Consider the following 17,604-nt stretch of genomic DNA (forward strand, 5'->3'; position numbering starts at 1 on the left):
GAATGTGGTCATTGCAGGGGACTTTAACACCCCACTTACAGAAATGGATAGATCATCTAGACACACGGTCAATAAAGAAACAAGGGCCCTGAATGATACATTGGATCAGATGGACTTGACAGATATATTTAGAACTCTGCATCCCAAAGCAATAGAATATACTTTCTTCTCGAGTGCACATGGAACATTCTCCAAGATAGATCACATACTGGGTCACAAAACAGCCCTTCATAAGCATACAAGAATTGAAATCATACCATGCATACTTTCAGACCACAATGCTATGAAGCTTGAAATCCACCACAGGAAAAAGCCTGGAAAACATCCAAAAGCATGGAGGTTAAAGAACACCTTACTAAAGAATGAATGGGTCAACCAGGAAATTAGAGAAGAAATTAAAAAATATATGGAAACAAATGAAAATGAAAATACAACAATTCAAACGCTTTGGGATGCAGCGAAGGCAGTCCTGAGAGGAAAATACATTGCAATCCAGGCCTATCTCAAGAAACAAGAAAAATCCCACATACAAAATCTAACAGCACACCTAAAGGAAATAGAAGCAGAACAGCAAAGGCAGCCTAAACCCAGCAGAAGAAGAGAAATAATAAAGATCAGAGCAGAAATAAACAACATAGAATCTAAAAGAACTGTAGAGCAGATCAACGAAACCAAGAGTTGGTTTTTTGAAAAAATAAACAAAATTGACAAACCTCTAGCCAGGCTTCTCAAAAAGAAAAGGGAGATGACCCAAATAGATAAAATCATGAATGAAAATGGAATTATTACAACCGATCCCTCAGAGATACAAGCAATTATCAGGGAATACTATGAAAAATTATATGCCAACAAACTGGACAACCTGGAAGAAATGGACAAATTCCTAAACACCCACATGCTTCCAAAACTGAATCAGGAGGAAACAGAAAGCTTGAACAGACCCATAACCAGCGAAGAAATTGAATCAGTCATCAAAAATCTCCCAACAAATAAGAGTCCAGGACCAGATGGCTTCCCAGGGGAGTTCTACCAGACGTTTAAAGCAGAGATAATACCTATCCTTCTCAAGCTATTCCAAAAAATAGAAAGCGAAGGAAAACTTCCAGACTCATTCTATGAAGCCAGTATTACTTTGATTCCTAAACCAGACAGAGACCCAGTAAAAAAAGAGAACTATAGGCCAATATCCCTGAGGAATATGGATGCAAAAATTCTCAATAAGATACTAGCAAATCGAATTCAACAGCATATAAAAAGAATTATTCACCATGATCAAGTGGGATTCATTCCTGGGGTGCAGGGCTGGTTCAACATTCACAAATCAATCAACGTGATACATCACATTAATAAAAGAAAAGATAAGAACCATATGATCCTGTCAATCGATGCAGAAAAGGCCTTTGACAAAATCCAGCACCCTTTCTTAATAAAAACCCTCGAGAAAGTCGGGATAGAAGGAACATAATTAAAGATCAAAAAGCCATTTATGAAAAGCCCACAGCTAACATCATCCTCAATGGGGAAAAACTGAGAGCTTTTTCCCTGAGATCAGGAACACGACAGGGATGCCCACTCTCACAGCTGTTGTTTAACATAGTGTTGGAAGTTCTAGCATCAGCAATCAGACAATAAAAGGAAATCAAAGGCATCAAAATTGGCAAAGATGAAGTTAAGCTTTCACTTTTTGCAGATGACATGATATTATACATGGAAAATCCGATAGACTCCACCAGAAGTCTGCTAGAACTGATACATGAATTCAGCAAAGTCACAGGATACAAAATCAATGTACAGAAATCAGTTGCATTCTTACACACTAATAATGAAGCAACAGAAAGACAAATAAAGAAACTGATCCCATTCACAATTGCACCAAGAAGCATAAAATACCTAGGGATAAATCTAACCAAAGATGTACAAGATCTGTATGCTGAAAACTATAGAAAGCTTATGAAGGGAATTGAAGAAGATATAAAGAAATGGAAAAACATTCCATGCTCATGGATTGGAAGAATAAATATTGTCAAAATGTCAATACTACCCAAAGCTATCTACACATTCAATGCAATCCCAATCAAAATTGCACTAGCATTCTTCTCGAAGCTAGAACAAGCAATCCTAAAATTCATATGGAACCACAAAAGGCCCCGAATAGCCAAAGTAATTTTGAAGAAGAAGACCAAAGCAGGAGGCATCACAATCCCAGACTTTAGCCTCTACTACAAAGCTGTAATCATCAAGACACCATGGTATTGGCACAAAAACAGACATATAGACCAATATAATAGATTAGAAACCCCAGAACTAGACCCACAAACGTATGGCCAACTCATCTTTGACAAAAAACATCCAATGGAACAAAGACAGTCTCTTTAACAAATGGTGCTGGGAGAACTGGACAGCAACATGCAGAAGATTGAAACTAGACCACTTTCTCACAACATTCACAAAAATAAACTCAAAATGGATACAGGACCTGAATGTGAGAGAGAAAACCATCAAAACCCTAGAGGAGAAAGCAGGAAAAGACCTCTCTGACCTCAGCCGTAGCAATTTCTTACTTGACACATCCCCAAAGGCAAGGGAATTAAAAGCAAAAATGAACTACTGGGACCTTATGAAGATAAAAAGCTTCTGCACAGCAAAGGAAACAACCAACAGAACTAAAAGGCAACCAACGGAATGGGAAAAGATATCATTTGCAAATGACATATTGGACAAAGGGCTAGTATCCAAAATCTATAAAGAGCTCACCAAACTCCACACCCAAAAAACAAATAACCCAGTGAAGAAATGGGCAGAAAACACGGATAGACACTTCTCTAAAGAAGACATCCGGATGGCCAACAGGCACATGAAAAGATGCTCAACGTCGCTCCTCATCAGGGAAATACAAATCAAAACCACACTCAGATATCACCTCACGCCAGTCAGAGTGGCCAAAATGAACAAATCAGGAGACTATAGATGCTGGAGAGGATGTGGAGAAATGGGAACCCTCTTGCACTGTTGGTGGGAATACAAACTGGTGCAGCCACTCTGGAAAACAGTGTGAAGGTTCCTCAAAAAATTAAAAATAGACCTACCCTATGACCCAGCAATAGCACTGCTAGGAATTTACCCAAGGGATACAGGAGTACTGATGCATAGGGGCATTTGTACCCCAATGTTTATAGCAGCACTCTCAACAATAGCCAAATTATGGAAAGAGCCTAAATGTCCGTCAACTGATGAATGGATAAAAAAAATTGTGGTTTATATACACAATGGAGTACTACGTGGCAATGAGAAAGAATGAAATATGGCCCTTTGTAGCAACGTGGATGGAACTGGAGAGTGTGATGCTAAGTGAAATAAGCCATACAGAGAAAGACAGATACCATATGGTTTCACTCTTCTGTGGATCCTGAGAAACTTAACAGAAACCCATGGGGGAGGGGAAGGAAAAAAAAAGAGGTTAGAGTGGAAGAGAGCCAAAGCATAAGAGACTCTTAAAAACTGAGAACAAACTGAGGGTTGATGGGGGGTGGGAGGGAGGGCACCTTTTGGGATGAGCACTGGGTGTTATATGGAAACCAATTTGACAATAAACTTCATATATTGAAAAAAAAAGCTTTCCTTTGGTACCTAAAATCATGGTGTATTGAAAGCACTGAATTTAACAATCAATAATTCAAGCAATTTGTTTATTGCATATTTTTAAGGAAATAAACCTCGAAGATAACATTACACATCATTATCACTAGCCCTTAACTTCCTCTGTATCAGCTCACCCTAAATCTCAGCATGGAGCTTAACAATCACCTCAGCAGCCTGGCTTTGGTCTTCATGCCAGCTGGAGACCAAAGTCCCCCTCAGCTGCCTATGTCCAGTGGCTCCTGGAATAACATTGTCTCAGCTTTCAGGAGGTCTATTTTCAGTCTGGTGAACTAATTAAAAGGAAGGCCTTGGTTTGTCTTTCTGGCAATCCCCGAGCAGCGTGAAAGGTCCATGCCACCCTCTCTGTTCTAATTTTAGTTTTCCTCTAATGTTTCTTCTCCCTTGCAGAAAAGCATCCTGAACTGCTAAGCACTCAAAAGCTTTTGTTTTTTGTTATTTCTTCCATTTGGGTTAAAGCACTTTTTTACCTTACTCTTTTTAGATCCCCTCCCCCCAAAGGTTTTCTTCAGCAGGAGGTGATGTTTGAAATTACTAACAAAACTAGAGCTAATTAGTTACCTAGGGTTGTTAACTTTCTCAGCAAGTCCCCAAAGGGGCTAGCCCACAAAATTTTTTATACATAGAGCTTTCTGGATATAACTTTTCATAAAGTGGAACTATCTTTATGACTGTTAATTCCTAGCTTCTTTTCCCCCAGTAATTCACAACCCACCTGTCCAGGACATCTTCATTGCGGAACTCAGATCTCACAGGTCACTCTTTGTGAGGTAAAGCACTGTTTCTCAATCTTTTAAAACAGATACTCTTTACTCTTGATAAACATAAATTTATCACATAGCTTCCTCCCACCATACCCTACCCCACTGTCTCAACTATCTACTTGGCTTGTCTACATACATACCCAATAGTGTCTCAAATTTAAATACCTAAATTAATATAAACTCCATCCTTCCAATGGTCAGAAGCACCCCAAATACTTGAGTTACGCTTTTGGTCTCTCATTTTCTCACATTCTACATCCAATCCATCAAAAAAAATATGTTGCCTCTACCTTTAAAATAGATGTAGAATTCTACCACCTCTCACTGCCTCTATTTAAAAAAAAAAAAAAACCCTGCTACCTGAGCAAAAAGAACACATTGGCAACTATTAAGAGTACCCCAGTGCTCGCTTCGGCAGCACATATACTAAAATTGGAAGAGTACCCCAAAGACTGAAATACCTTATCAGATGGGCTCTCAGGTCATTCAAAAGTTTCATTTGAGAGTAAGATGCATGGTGGTCAAGAGAACAAGTCCCCTAAAGGAGCAATCCTCAATGGAATACCACTCTCAGGGGGCCCTAGGCAGCCAAGGAATAACATAAGAGGTCTTGGCATCTCAGGGAAGGGTGGGAAAAAGTACAGAAGAGGTGAACCTAGACAAATGGAAAGACTAATTTAAATATTATGCATGCAGATCAATGTAAAAATACATCAAATATTTCATCTAAAAATTGTACTGATTTAATCACATTATTTAAGGCCATTTTGTGGAGGGATAGGCTAACTCAGTTGCTCACCTTCATAGTCCTAAGACTCTGTAATTACCAGTCATTATAATTGTTGCTGGTTTCTGGTGCATCCCCTCTCTGAATTTCCCTCTTATTATTCCAGTCCACTTCTTTAGTACCTTGACTCCAGCAATTCTTTGACCCCACTGGAATCTCCAATCCAAAGATCCTTTAAATTTTTCACTGTTACTTGTTCCCTTATTGTCCTCTTTTTCTTACTTCTCCATCTTAAATTTTATAGTCAAATATTACTCTCATCCTCTTGCATACGTATTTCCTTGTTCTTTACTTCAATATATCCATTTGACAAACCATAATGTAAAGTTCAACTCTACAAAAACGATGTACCTGTGCTCCTTCACCTGAACTGAACTGGAGAAAAACAGAGAACCACATTGGCCAATCCAACTTTGAGTTCATGAACATGAACCTCAAATGGGACCTTAATGCTGCTAGGCAATTACACCACACCTTCCTTTTCCATTCACTGTCTCTTTCTCCCAAATAACTCTTTTATTCCCTCTTCTCTTTCCTCAAACTCCACATCTTCTTCTCTATCCTTGTTCTCAACTGATACTGCTGCTTGCCTCTTTATAGAGAAAATAGAAACTATCAGAACACATGTTCCTCAGATTCTCACCACATGGATCCTGTCCAGCATTTGTACTCACCACACTGAAAACACCTGCCTGTTTCCCATGCTCCTGTCTAAAGCCAGTCTATCCTCTTAGGAACCCATTTTCTCTTTCTCCTCCTTCATCACAACTTTATAATTCTCCTTGGAAGAAATTTCTTGAAAAGTCAGTTTATATTTGCTCTAGAAGTCCTTTCCTCCCATCCCTCTTAATTTTTTTTCATGTTTATTTATTTTGAGAGAGAGAGAGCAGGCAGGGGAGGGGCAGAGGGAGAAGGAGAGAGTAAATCCCAAGCAGGCTCCATGCTGTCAGCACGGAGCCCAATGACAGCTTGATCTTATGGAATGCGAGATCATGACCTGAGCCAAAATAGAGTCGGATGTTTAACCGACTAAGCCACCCAGTTGTCCCCTTTTTGAAAAGACTTTTTTTCATCCTCCCGTTGTCTCTTAAATCAATTATGTTCAGCTTTTGCCCCATCAATTTCAATAAAATTGCTCTTGTCAAGGTCAGTAATAACCTCCACATTGTTAAACCTGCTAGGCAATTCTGACCCAGTCCTTATCCTATTCAACTTGTTAGCTACATTTGACAGAGATGATAACTCTTTCTTTCTTAATAACTCTCTTCATCTGAATTCAGAACACAACACTCATCAGAATATTTCCTCCAACCTAACAGGTTATTCCTTCTCAGTATCCTTTGCTGGTATTGCCTTTTATCCCCTCTTTCATCGAGTTCGGGTTTTGATATTCTATCTACACTCATTCCTTATCATCTATATACTGATATTTGTATCTTCGGACTGGACCTTCAGCTGCCTACTTGACACATCTATTCAGATACCAAGTAGTCAAACTTAAAGTGTACTCCTGGTACACCAAATTTCTCCCTGTTCACTAAATCTGCTTTTCTGACAACCTCTTACATTCAGACCATAGTAAATCCATTCTGACAGTTGTTTTGGATAAAAATCTTGCAGTTTTCCTTATTTCTTTTTTTCTCATATACTACATCCACTCCATCATGAAATCCTATTGGATTTACCTTAAAAATATGACTAATATCCACCCATTTCTCTATACCTCCACTTTTCACCTTTGATCTGAGTTGGCTTCATCTCTCAACTTACTACTATAATAACCTCCAAACTGGCCTTCTTGCTTCCACTCTGTCCCCCTTCTTCAATCCAGTCTCAACACAATAGAATAAAACTCATAAATTGAAGTTAGATAATGTCACTCTTCTCAAAGACCTGAATGTGCTCCTCATTTCACTCCGAGTAAAAGCCAAAGTCCTTATAATGGTCTATTAAGTCCTACATGATCTAACTGCACCCCCTTCTTACCTACAAATATTATATATTTCAGGGAATGGTAATTTGATTTGACAAGTGTGCTTAAGCATCAGAAACTTTAGAGGCTTCCTTGAACTTTTTCCCTTTACCATCATACGTCCAATCAGTTATCACACCCTGTTGATGACTCTTTTCCTATATCTTTCAAATCCATTTACATCTTTCCATTGCCGATGACACTGTTTCTCCCCACCTCCAGGCAAATCTATCTCAAATCTATCTACCACATTTAATACTAAAGTGATCTTTCTAGTTAAATGTAAACCTATTTATATCATTCACGAGTCTGTACAATTCCAAAGGTCTTTCACTCTAACAACTTTCTTTGATGATTCATAAATTGATACTTGGATTATATAAGACAGTGCCTTTCAAGTAGAAAGCTTTAGTTATAATTCAAGCTACTTTTGAAATGTCTATTATAATAAACTCATTGGGTCATTTATTCAAAGTGTTTTTTACAGCATAAAATTCCTTTTTTGAGGGTATATTAGTCTTTGTTCTGTAAGTAACATTTTGTCAAGATTAATTCTTGTGCATGTCATCATTTATAAAATAAACTATAGATTTATCTAATAATTTAGATTATTTTTTTAATTCAAGAAAAGGTCAGCTACCCTGACATAAGTACAGACCTATGTACAGACCTAGGCTATTTCTATCTTAAGGTTACTACAGATTTCAAACAATAATACTATGGAAGAAAAATAATAATATTAAACAACAATGATGATAGTATTAAAGAAGAATATTAGTTTCTATAGTTTACAAAATGTATTCACATAAATAAAGCTAATTTATTACTACAAGTACTCAAGGAGTAGATATTATTTCCCCTTTTCCGATGAGCAAATTGGAGATCAGAGAAGATAGGTGATTTGATGAAAAATATCCAGAAAATCAGTGACACTATTGACTCTGGAATTCACTCTCTTTCGAAGCATGTTATGTGGTAGTGTCTATATGTGCAGGTTTTTTTTTTTAATGTTTATTTTATTTTTTGAGACAGAGAGAGACACAGCATGAGCAGGGAAGGGGCAGAGAGAGAGGGAGACACAGAATGTGAAGCAGGCTCCAGGCTCTGAGCTGTCAGCACAGAGCCCGACGCAGGGCTCAAACTCACAAACTGTGAGATCGTGACCTGAGCCGAAGTCCGACGCTTAACCGACTGAGCCACCCAGGCGCCCCTATGTGCAGGTTTTTAAAAACAAAATATAATAAATCATCTATGTATAAGACATTTTAAGTTGATGAATGTCTACCTTAAAAGTTTTAGTATAAAATTCAAAGTTTTATCTCTTCATATAAAACAAATCAGCATTGTCCTACCACACTATTACTAAATATCAGTTTATTCTAAAATTTTTAATGTAATATGGAGGTGACATCCTACATTAGGAAACCATAGTAACATGCTGTTTGAAACCATTTCAACCTTTAAAAGGTTAGATTTCAGTTCTGTTCAAAGGTCAGACCTGAAAATACCAATTTTGGAATGTGTGGCAAATTACAATTTCTCCACACATTTTGGATGGTACCAGTGGAGTCCTGGAAGCAGTAAAATATGTGTGTTTTTATCTTCTCACTCTGGTGCTCAGAGGTTTGTGAATAGACCTATCATTTCTTTTAGTCTTAATTTTTAAATAAATAAATAAATAAATAAACAAACAAATAAATTTTCTATCTACCTCAAAGGACTGTTGAAAAAACTCAAAAATTAATCATCCAAAGAAACACTTGGTGTACTAACTGAAATGAAGCTGAGATTTTCCTAAAGCAAGAATCAGAGTACTTGTCATCTCTCCCATTTTAGAATTTTAAATCTGGTAATAGTCATTCAAATCAGTGTTAATTGAGTAATAATTATATATACAGACACTTTCTGGGATCCACATACCATTTTTATTCACAAATTATATCCCACCCTTCCTCTCCTATAAAGTTGAATCTGGTGCATGGCAGACATACAATAAATGTTCACATTCAAGGAATTAATGCTAGTCTTCATTAATATCATAATGACTACTACTAACATGTATTGAGCATTAACTATGTGCCAGACACAGTGCTAATTACCTTATGTGCATTACCAGGCTATAGAGTAAGTTAATACAATTAATTAATTGGTAGTTTAATTCTACACCTAAGAACACAATAGCATAAAGAGGTTAAGTCTTATGGCTAGGTATGATATTTAGTTCATGGTTAGTAAACAAACTTAGGTATCCTGACTTCAGTGCCCACAATGTATCAGGGATCCATTCATTTTAGCTTACAATTCTAGAAAGAGGAGAGAAGATAATAAAGAAATAAACAAATGAAGAATGTAATTTTATGTAATAAATAAGAATCTGGAAAAAGGAAGGAGGAAAATTTGACCGAAGTGACAAAAACAATGTTGAAAAGTGGTTAAGAACATGGACACTACCACCAAGTTTGAATCCCAGGTCTGCCATTATGGGCTAGTTAGCTATTTATCCTCTATCTGTGTTTCCTTGTCTATCATAATAATACCTAATTCACATATCAGTTATGAGATTTAAATGAGTTAATATACATAACATGCCTAAAATAGTCTGTGATACATAACGTTAAAGTATTTGCTTGAAACTTATTGGTTATTGATATTACTATGATTGTTCTTTTTGCATCTTTGCTATTATAATTGTCATCACATTGAGGGCCTTACTCGAAATAAGGTGATCTGGGCAGGCCTCTATGAGAAAGTGTATTTGAGCCAAAACTCAAATGACACTCAGACACATGAAAATTTGAAGACAGAGATTCCAGGCAGCAGGAACCAATGTACAAAAGCCCCACAACTAGAATGCCTAGAAAAGAAGGCCAGTGTGGTCCGAGATGAGTTTGCTAGAGCTTAGGTTAAAGAGCTGGTCAGAGCTAGGTTATATTGAACTTCACTGGCCATGGTGAGAAGTTGAATTTTATTCAAAGTTCAGTGAGAAGCCACTGAGCTTAATGATGATAACATACTTTGATTTACCTTTTATAAATATCACTCTGGTTGCCATGAAAAGATTAGATAACAGCTTCCATAAAATATCAATGTCACCACTTTCATTAATCATTATTTTTTAAATCTTAGTTTTCCTAGGGGAAAATAATTTTCTGGATATTTTTGGACTGTTTTGTATCAGTGCTCTTAAAAGTACAGTCAGAGTAAAGGACTTACGTAGAGTGCATACATTTATACACATACACAATACTCATTTTGAACAAAGGTTATACGGAATACCCATATAAATGATACTTTATGATTCTAAAATCCATATTAATCATATCTAGTGGATTTAAAAATCATATCTCTTTGAGGGAAAGTAGTAGAATCGTTCACTTACTTTAATATAAAGGGAGGAAATTCCTTAGGTTCCACTTCTCATATTTCTGTCATTAGGACTTACAATTATTAGCTTCTTGCCCCCAGAGAAAGGAAACATTGCAAATCCGATTGGGTGGAACCAGGTGTGTGTTAACAGTGGGTGTGGTTACTTTCCTTAATCTTCTCCTTACCCCCAGCCTTATTTCCTCACACTTCTCCTCTCCAAGTTCACTTTGGTTCGAGTAGATTGAAAGCCCACTTAGGCCAAACCATCCAACTCAGTCTTACCAGGTTGATGCAGGTTCTGTGGCCTCAAATCAGCTATTAATAAAATCCTATATTGAGTTGATACCACTGTATGGAGAGGGGTAAACGCAGTGGAAGAAAAGCATTTCCAGGTCTCTGGTTCTTTTACTGCCATAATAGCATTAAATTATCATCCTTTAATATGTAATACCTGAAAGACCATTAATGTATTCAACAAGAATATTATATTCACACTCTGACAAAAATTGTAATGCCCTACATTGTTATACATGTGGGTGAACGAAAAGCACAGTGCAATTTGTAGGAAGATTCCTCTTAATTCCTTGAACTCATTAAGGCTTTAGTTTTAAAAGTTCAAAAATATAGCTGCATAAAGTGAACTGCTTTACCTGTATGGCTAGTTCCGTTGTTCTTGACTTCTGTGGTTCCCACAGAAGAGGTGGGCGGACTAACAGGAGGGCTGGAAGTAAAGCTTGCACACCCTGCAGATGTGTTGATTTCAAAATATTCTTGGTTGTGATTCATTCGATGAAAATCCAGAGAAGACACAATAGATGTTCGTTGTTTAGGCTAAAATAAATGGGCATGATGAGAGTATTAATATGATCATGTTCATCTTCAGCCTTATCTCCCCATTGATTTAATCTAACTGATGATTTTATCAAACTATCTGGTTTTTATACTCAAAATATAATTGTACTTTACAGAGAGACACTAAATAATCCCTTGATTAATTAAATAATAAAAAAATTGTTTACTGAAAACATATTTTGGCATAGCTGATAAAATAACTTAGACTTTTTGTTAGAATTCCCCAGAAGACTGTACAGATATAGTACCCAATTTTTTTCTTAATAATCAATTCAGAAAGTTGAAATTTTAAAGACACCTTTCATTTAACTAACATTTATTAAGCATATGGTATTTTCCAGACCCTGAGGATATAGAGTCTAATAATAAAAGAGCTCTTAAAACGTTGAAGCATAATTAAGGCAGTTCTGTTTTGTTGTTGTTGTTGTTGTTCTTCTTCTTCTTCTTTTTCTTCTTCTTTATATAGTCCAAGGAATTGATAGCATTACATATTTTCCCCAAGTACCATATGCTGGAATTTGATCATCAGAATTAAGCTATATAGAACATTTCCCAGGACTTAAGAATCTACTTGGTATTTGTAGTGAACTTCGATTTCCCTTTTTAAGGATTTTAATTAATCCCCAAATAGAAAATCAATTTAAACATAAAAGTTAAAATCATGGAGTAATAGCAGATATAATTTGCATCCTTTGTCAGTAATGAATTGCTCCCTATAGCAGTTTTCTGTTTTTTGTTTTTTTTTTCCCATAGTTTTAATTACATACACTTTTCTTCCTGACTAGCAGAGCTTCTAACATTATCCTTGGCAGTCTTTTTGGCACTCAGAATTGTGTGCATTTCCCAAGATTCAATCCAAGTTTTCTTACTTTTTTTTCTCATTAATATTACTTAAATATTAAAAATATCCTATAATAATTAACAAGAGATTAACTTCAATCTCTTTACAATAAATTTTACTGTACTTTACTATCCCCAAAGTACAATAAACTTTTGGTTTATTTTGATCACTGCTATCAAATACTGGTTTATTTAACCAATGTACTCCATAGATTATTTTCCTGCAAAATATTCAAGTTACCCTGTCTCTTCCAGCTCATCATGTTTTTTTTTTTAACATTTAATTTAGTCTACAATTTAAAATAAACAATGATAATGAAAAGGTCTCTATTTTACAGTTTTTTTAATATAAGGGGTACAAATGATCACAATATGCTTTATTATCTCACCATTGCAATACTTTTATGAAAGAGTTTTAGAGGCACTGTTATACAAGCAAGTCATTTATTATTATGACACATCAATTCAGTAGTAGAATTCAAATTAGTACTCCCATAGGATTCAGTTGCTTTTGAATTATGAAAGATTGAGGTACAATGTCAGGCTTGGTTTTTCACAAAATTTCTGTCCTTAGGGCTACTGAATCTCAATTTCACATTCATGTTCTTTCTACTAGACTATATAACAGCAATTAAAAGGCATGAAATATGACACTAGCTCCAATGGAAACTCAGGTACGGTCATCATCTTGGTTTTGTTTTATTGTGTTGTGTTGTGATTTTGTTTCACTTCATATATAAGCAATGGGCCAAATTTGTATGATGTTCCTTCTCATAAACTTTATAAAGATCAAGTCAACTGATACATATGGCTCCTTTAGCGCTGTTTGTTTTTTTAAAGTTTATTTATTTATTTTGAGAGTGAGAGAGAAAGAGAGAGAGAGAGCACAAGTGAGCAGGGGAGGGGCAGAGAAAGAGGGAGAGAGAGAATCCAAAGCAGGCTCTGCATTGTCAGCACAGAGCCTGATACAGGGCTCAAACTCACAAACCATGAGATCATGACCTGAGCCAAAACTAAGAGTTGGACGTTTAACCTAGTGAGCCATCCAGGCACCCCTTTACTTCTGTTTCTTAAATACATGTTTCTTAACTTGACTACACAAAACTCTAATTATATTAAAATCAGAATTTGTTATGCAATCACAAAAGCAAACAGGTTATTTTTTGTTGTTGCCTTAATTCCTTCCAAAAATATTTGTTTAGTATTACTAAACTGTAGATACCTTGGCAAGCAGTGTGATAGGAATAAGACTAATGAGACATTGTCCTTGCTCTCCAGGTGATTATAGAGTTGAAGTGGGAGAAGGGTGGTGCATGAGGGAAGAAACAACCCAAGGATTATCCATTAGTGCAGTACTATACAATGATAAGGACTAATGTAAGTGGAAGCACAGAATATAAATGGTGAGTCTCTACTTTAGAAACGGGATCAGGAAAGGCTTCCACAAGCAGGTGATTGATGGCTGAGTTGAATCTCAATGAAGCAGAGATGGTAGGCAGACAAAAGAGGATGGGGAGAAGAAAAATACAGACTGCATAAAGTTCATAATGGCTACAGTGCAGAGTATGTGAGGTGGTGGTAGGTACAAGCCATGAGATATTACAGATTGCTGGGTCCAAATGATAAAGGGTTCTAATGCCATGTTAAGGAATTTGACTTTAGCTTGAATATTTTAGGGAAACACTGAATGATTTCTAAGCAAGAGGATTTGATTTCATGGTTGGGCGTGCATCTTAATAAACTCATTTTAGCAGTTTAGAAAATGGATTGGTCAGGGCTGGATTAGAGGAAGAGAGACTAATTAGGAAGACATTAAAGAGTTCCAGCCAAGACAAAGTGAGGTCCTGAGGTAAAGCAGTGACAACAGTGTTGGAGATAGCAGATGTTTTTAGGAGATGCTAATGAGGTTAGCTCTTTAGGTCTTGGCATCTGATTGGATGTGAAGGTTGATTTTAAGGAAGAAGTCTAGGGCAACTCACAGATTTCTGCTTGGGTAAATGCTGGAAGATAAGTTTGTGTGTGTGTCTGTGTGTGTGTGAGAAACAGAAATATACTAAGCCAGAAGTACACAAGATGTAAGATATACTATTGGGATTCAGTATAGACTGCTTAATACGTGGTTATGCAAATCTACATGAAATTTCCCTTTCTTTCTTTGAGCAGAATGCTATAATCTCACTGTAACATGGCTTCAAATAAAATAAATGGAGGGAGGGAGGCAGGTGAATGGAAATTCCAAAGGGAAGGAACCATGGGTCCGTGATCATCTAACTGCATTATTATTTGCTTCTTCAGAGCTGTCTATTGGTTATTATTAGCCAGCTTAAGGAAAAGTCATTGGGGGAGTTATTACCCAAAGCTCTCTGAGTATCTGAGATGATGAAAAATGAGAATCATTATATGTTAGTCATGCTTTAAGAATGGGATTATAAAACTCTGGCCTGTGGCCCCAATCTGACCTGCCTCTTGTTTCTGAAAATAAAGTTTTATTGGGACACAGCTATGTCCATTCATTAATTTATTGTCTATGGCTGTTCTCATGCTACAATGGCAGTGTTGAGAAGTTGTGACAGAGGCCAGAGTATTCACAACTCTTAAAATATTTACCATCTTGTCCTTTAGAGAAAACATTCATTGGCAAACCCCTGTTCTAAAGGATCATTTTGCACATCATTTTAGTGGTCAACAAAACTGTAAGTATAGCTTCCCATTTGTTTCCTAGCCTATGTGCATTTAGGTTGGGGGCATGTAACTAATTCTGGCCAAATGACTATTAGTCTCTATCTCTCTTTTACTCTCCAGAAGATGTAGCTATAAGATGAAGGAGGGTCATTCACCTCACACTGGGTTTTAAGAGAAGTTGAAATAAATTTCCTTTAGGTTAAACTGCTGAGATTCTGGGTTTGTCTGTTGTGGTGGCTAGCATTACTTACCCTAACTAGCACAATGCAGTGGCTCAGAGAGGTTAAATAATTTATGCAAGATTACATAAGTAGTTAGCAGGAGGGCTTAGATTAGAAGGAGGTTTTGTGTGTTCAAATCTAGAGACAATTGGATGGTGCCTCAAAGCACAAAAGACAGAGGTGGGATTAAAAAGACATATCTATGTGGAAAATGAAATAACAACAATGGGAAAAAAGAGCAAGGAGATGGTAGCACTATTAAAAATGGAGATTAAAGAGGATGAGACTAGAATATTCACTCAAACTTAGATTTTAAGACATTCCATTTTTCTAACTATTCTGATGGAATCTTGCTAAGCCATACAGTACAAAAGAAAAGTGTTTTCACAAATTCACTGAAATTACAAATAAAATTTGCCAAGTTTCAATATGTAAAATGAGTTTCACTTGTGTTCCCTATGGCTATTTCTCTAAAACATCGTCCCCATGTGGTCCAACACTTGTATCTCTACTTTCCAAAGGACTTGCTCCCACACATATTTACTTAACCACAGCCAGCAAGGTACAGATCATGGGCCAAATCCAGGCTTCTATTTTTGTAAAGCCTGTGAGCTAAGGATGGCTTTTATATGTTTTAATGGTTGAAAAAAACAACAAAAATAACATTAGTGACAGGTGAAAATTATATGAAGCTCAAATTTCAGGGTCTATAAATAAAGTTTTACTGGAACATATGAATGGCACACCCATTCATTTACATGTGGTCTATGGCTGTTGTCACACTATCATAGCAAGTTGAGTAGTTACAACAGAGATTTATGACCCACAAAGCCTGAACAATTTTATACTCTTTAACAGAAAAAGTTAGTGACCCCTTCTATAGACTGATTAGGATATGTCTCTGAGGAGGTGAAATGGAACAGCTCCATAAATGACTGAAATAGTCACAGCCAGCTCCATAGAGTTGCTGGAAACAGTGGCAACATGAGTGATGCCCTTTGTTCTACAAAGCAGGGAAAAACAACATTTTCCTGTCTTCCATGGTCTTATTTGCTACTTAATATCTTATTCCCTTGGGCGTGGGGACATTCACAGGGTGAAAGCACATCCTCATAGGCACACAGGTGTTCTGCCCTGCACATCAGTGCATGCACCCAACCTCCATCCTCCTCGCGCTCAAGGTCTCACTGCTGTATCAGCAATTACTAGCTTGGCCAGGAACACCAGGATTGGGGGAGCAGGTGGCTAAGAATCCCACCTAGTACAGTGGGATGATGGTAGGAGGTGGGAACACAGATGAGCCCAGGCTCCATTTTCCCACAGACTTCACTTACAAAACACAAATTCAGAGATAAAAATCAGTAAGAATTTTAGACAGCAACCCCAAAGCATTAAACTCTAAGCATGGGACCCTTCTTCACGTGGGGTCCCACATCTATGAAGCCAGTGCCATCTTAGTCCCTAAAAGAAAATGTGTAAATTTACTGATATAATGTACAGGATGGCATGAATTTCCTACACTTATTATGGATTCTCTTAATCAGAAACTATTATCATAAGAATATCTGTATGTTCTATAAAGATATAAATGGAATATAACATATTCTGATATAACTTTAAAAATTTCATGGCATTTCTGCAACCCAGTTAGATGTGATTCACATATGAATTAAATGAGAACACATAATTCCTGACTAGGATGAGATTTAGGTAATGTGTACATTTACTTCCAAATATCCTCTAGATTGGAATCTAAGTTTCAAATATCCACTTTTATGTTTCCTCTTCTATTGTTAACTACTATATGTTTTAAAAATCCACTTGCTTAGATCTAAGTGGATTTTAAACCATTTGAATGCACTTAATTATAAAGGAACTTCATCAACCTCCTAATAAAATGTCAAATAGGACTAGAGGGATACTCTGATGTCAGTACAAAGAAAAAGTAGTACTAGCAAAAGTCAGTGGTTATATTAAATCATCCAAGCAAAAGGAGCATTCAAAATGAGTTCCCAAAGACAGCTGAATGTCAGTAAATTAGCAAATGACATCAGTAGAAATATGTGGAAATGACAGACTTTCCAGACACTAGCCCATTGGTAAATGATATCAATATGAAGCAAAGTCCTGTCAAGTCAGTGGTAATAAATTTAGATGCCTTCTTAAATACTTTTTAAAATGAGGATGAGATGGGTGATAAAAATGGGAAGCTAGATCAGTAGTATTTTCTTTCAGTACTTTAATCAGTCTGAAATATTTTGTGTATATAATGAAAAATTTAATTCTAAGCATTTTCCCCAAATGATAACCTACTGCCTAACAGCATCATTTCCTCACTGATTTGAAATGTCACCTTTATCATATACTAAATTTCCAAATATAAACTGGGCTTACATTTTTGGATTGAACTATGTTCCCATTGATCTACCTGTCTATTCCTATGCTAATACCACATTCTCATAA

General features: G+C 36.5%; 1 protein-coding gene across 18 annotated transcripts in view; it reads right to left on the reverse strand.

Moving 5' to 3' along the window:
- The window catches only part of ANKS1B (ankyrin repeat and sterile alpha motif domain containing 1B), a 1,079,782-nt gene that overhangs the window by 585,090 nt on the left and 477,088 nt on the right, over positions 1–17,604 (reverse strand). For all 18 annotated transcript variants that reach the window (XM_042947477.1, XM_042947476.1, XM_042947473.1 and 15 more), the window contains one exon: positions 11,197–11,377. In XM_042947477.1, coding sequence (XP_042803411.1) covers positions 11,197–11,377 — 181 coding nt within the window. The remainder of the gene's footprint in view (positions 1–11,196; positions 11,378–17,604) is intronic.

The sequence above is a fragment of the Panthera leo genome, chromosome B4 (assembly GCF_018350215.1).
Source record: "Panthera leo isolate Ple1 chromosome B4, P.leo_Ple1_pat1.1, whole genome shotgun sequence".
Classification (NCBI taxonomy): domain Eukaryota; kingdom Metazoa; phylum Chordata; class Mammalia; order Carnivora; family Felidae; genus Panthera; species Panthera leo.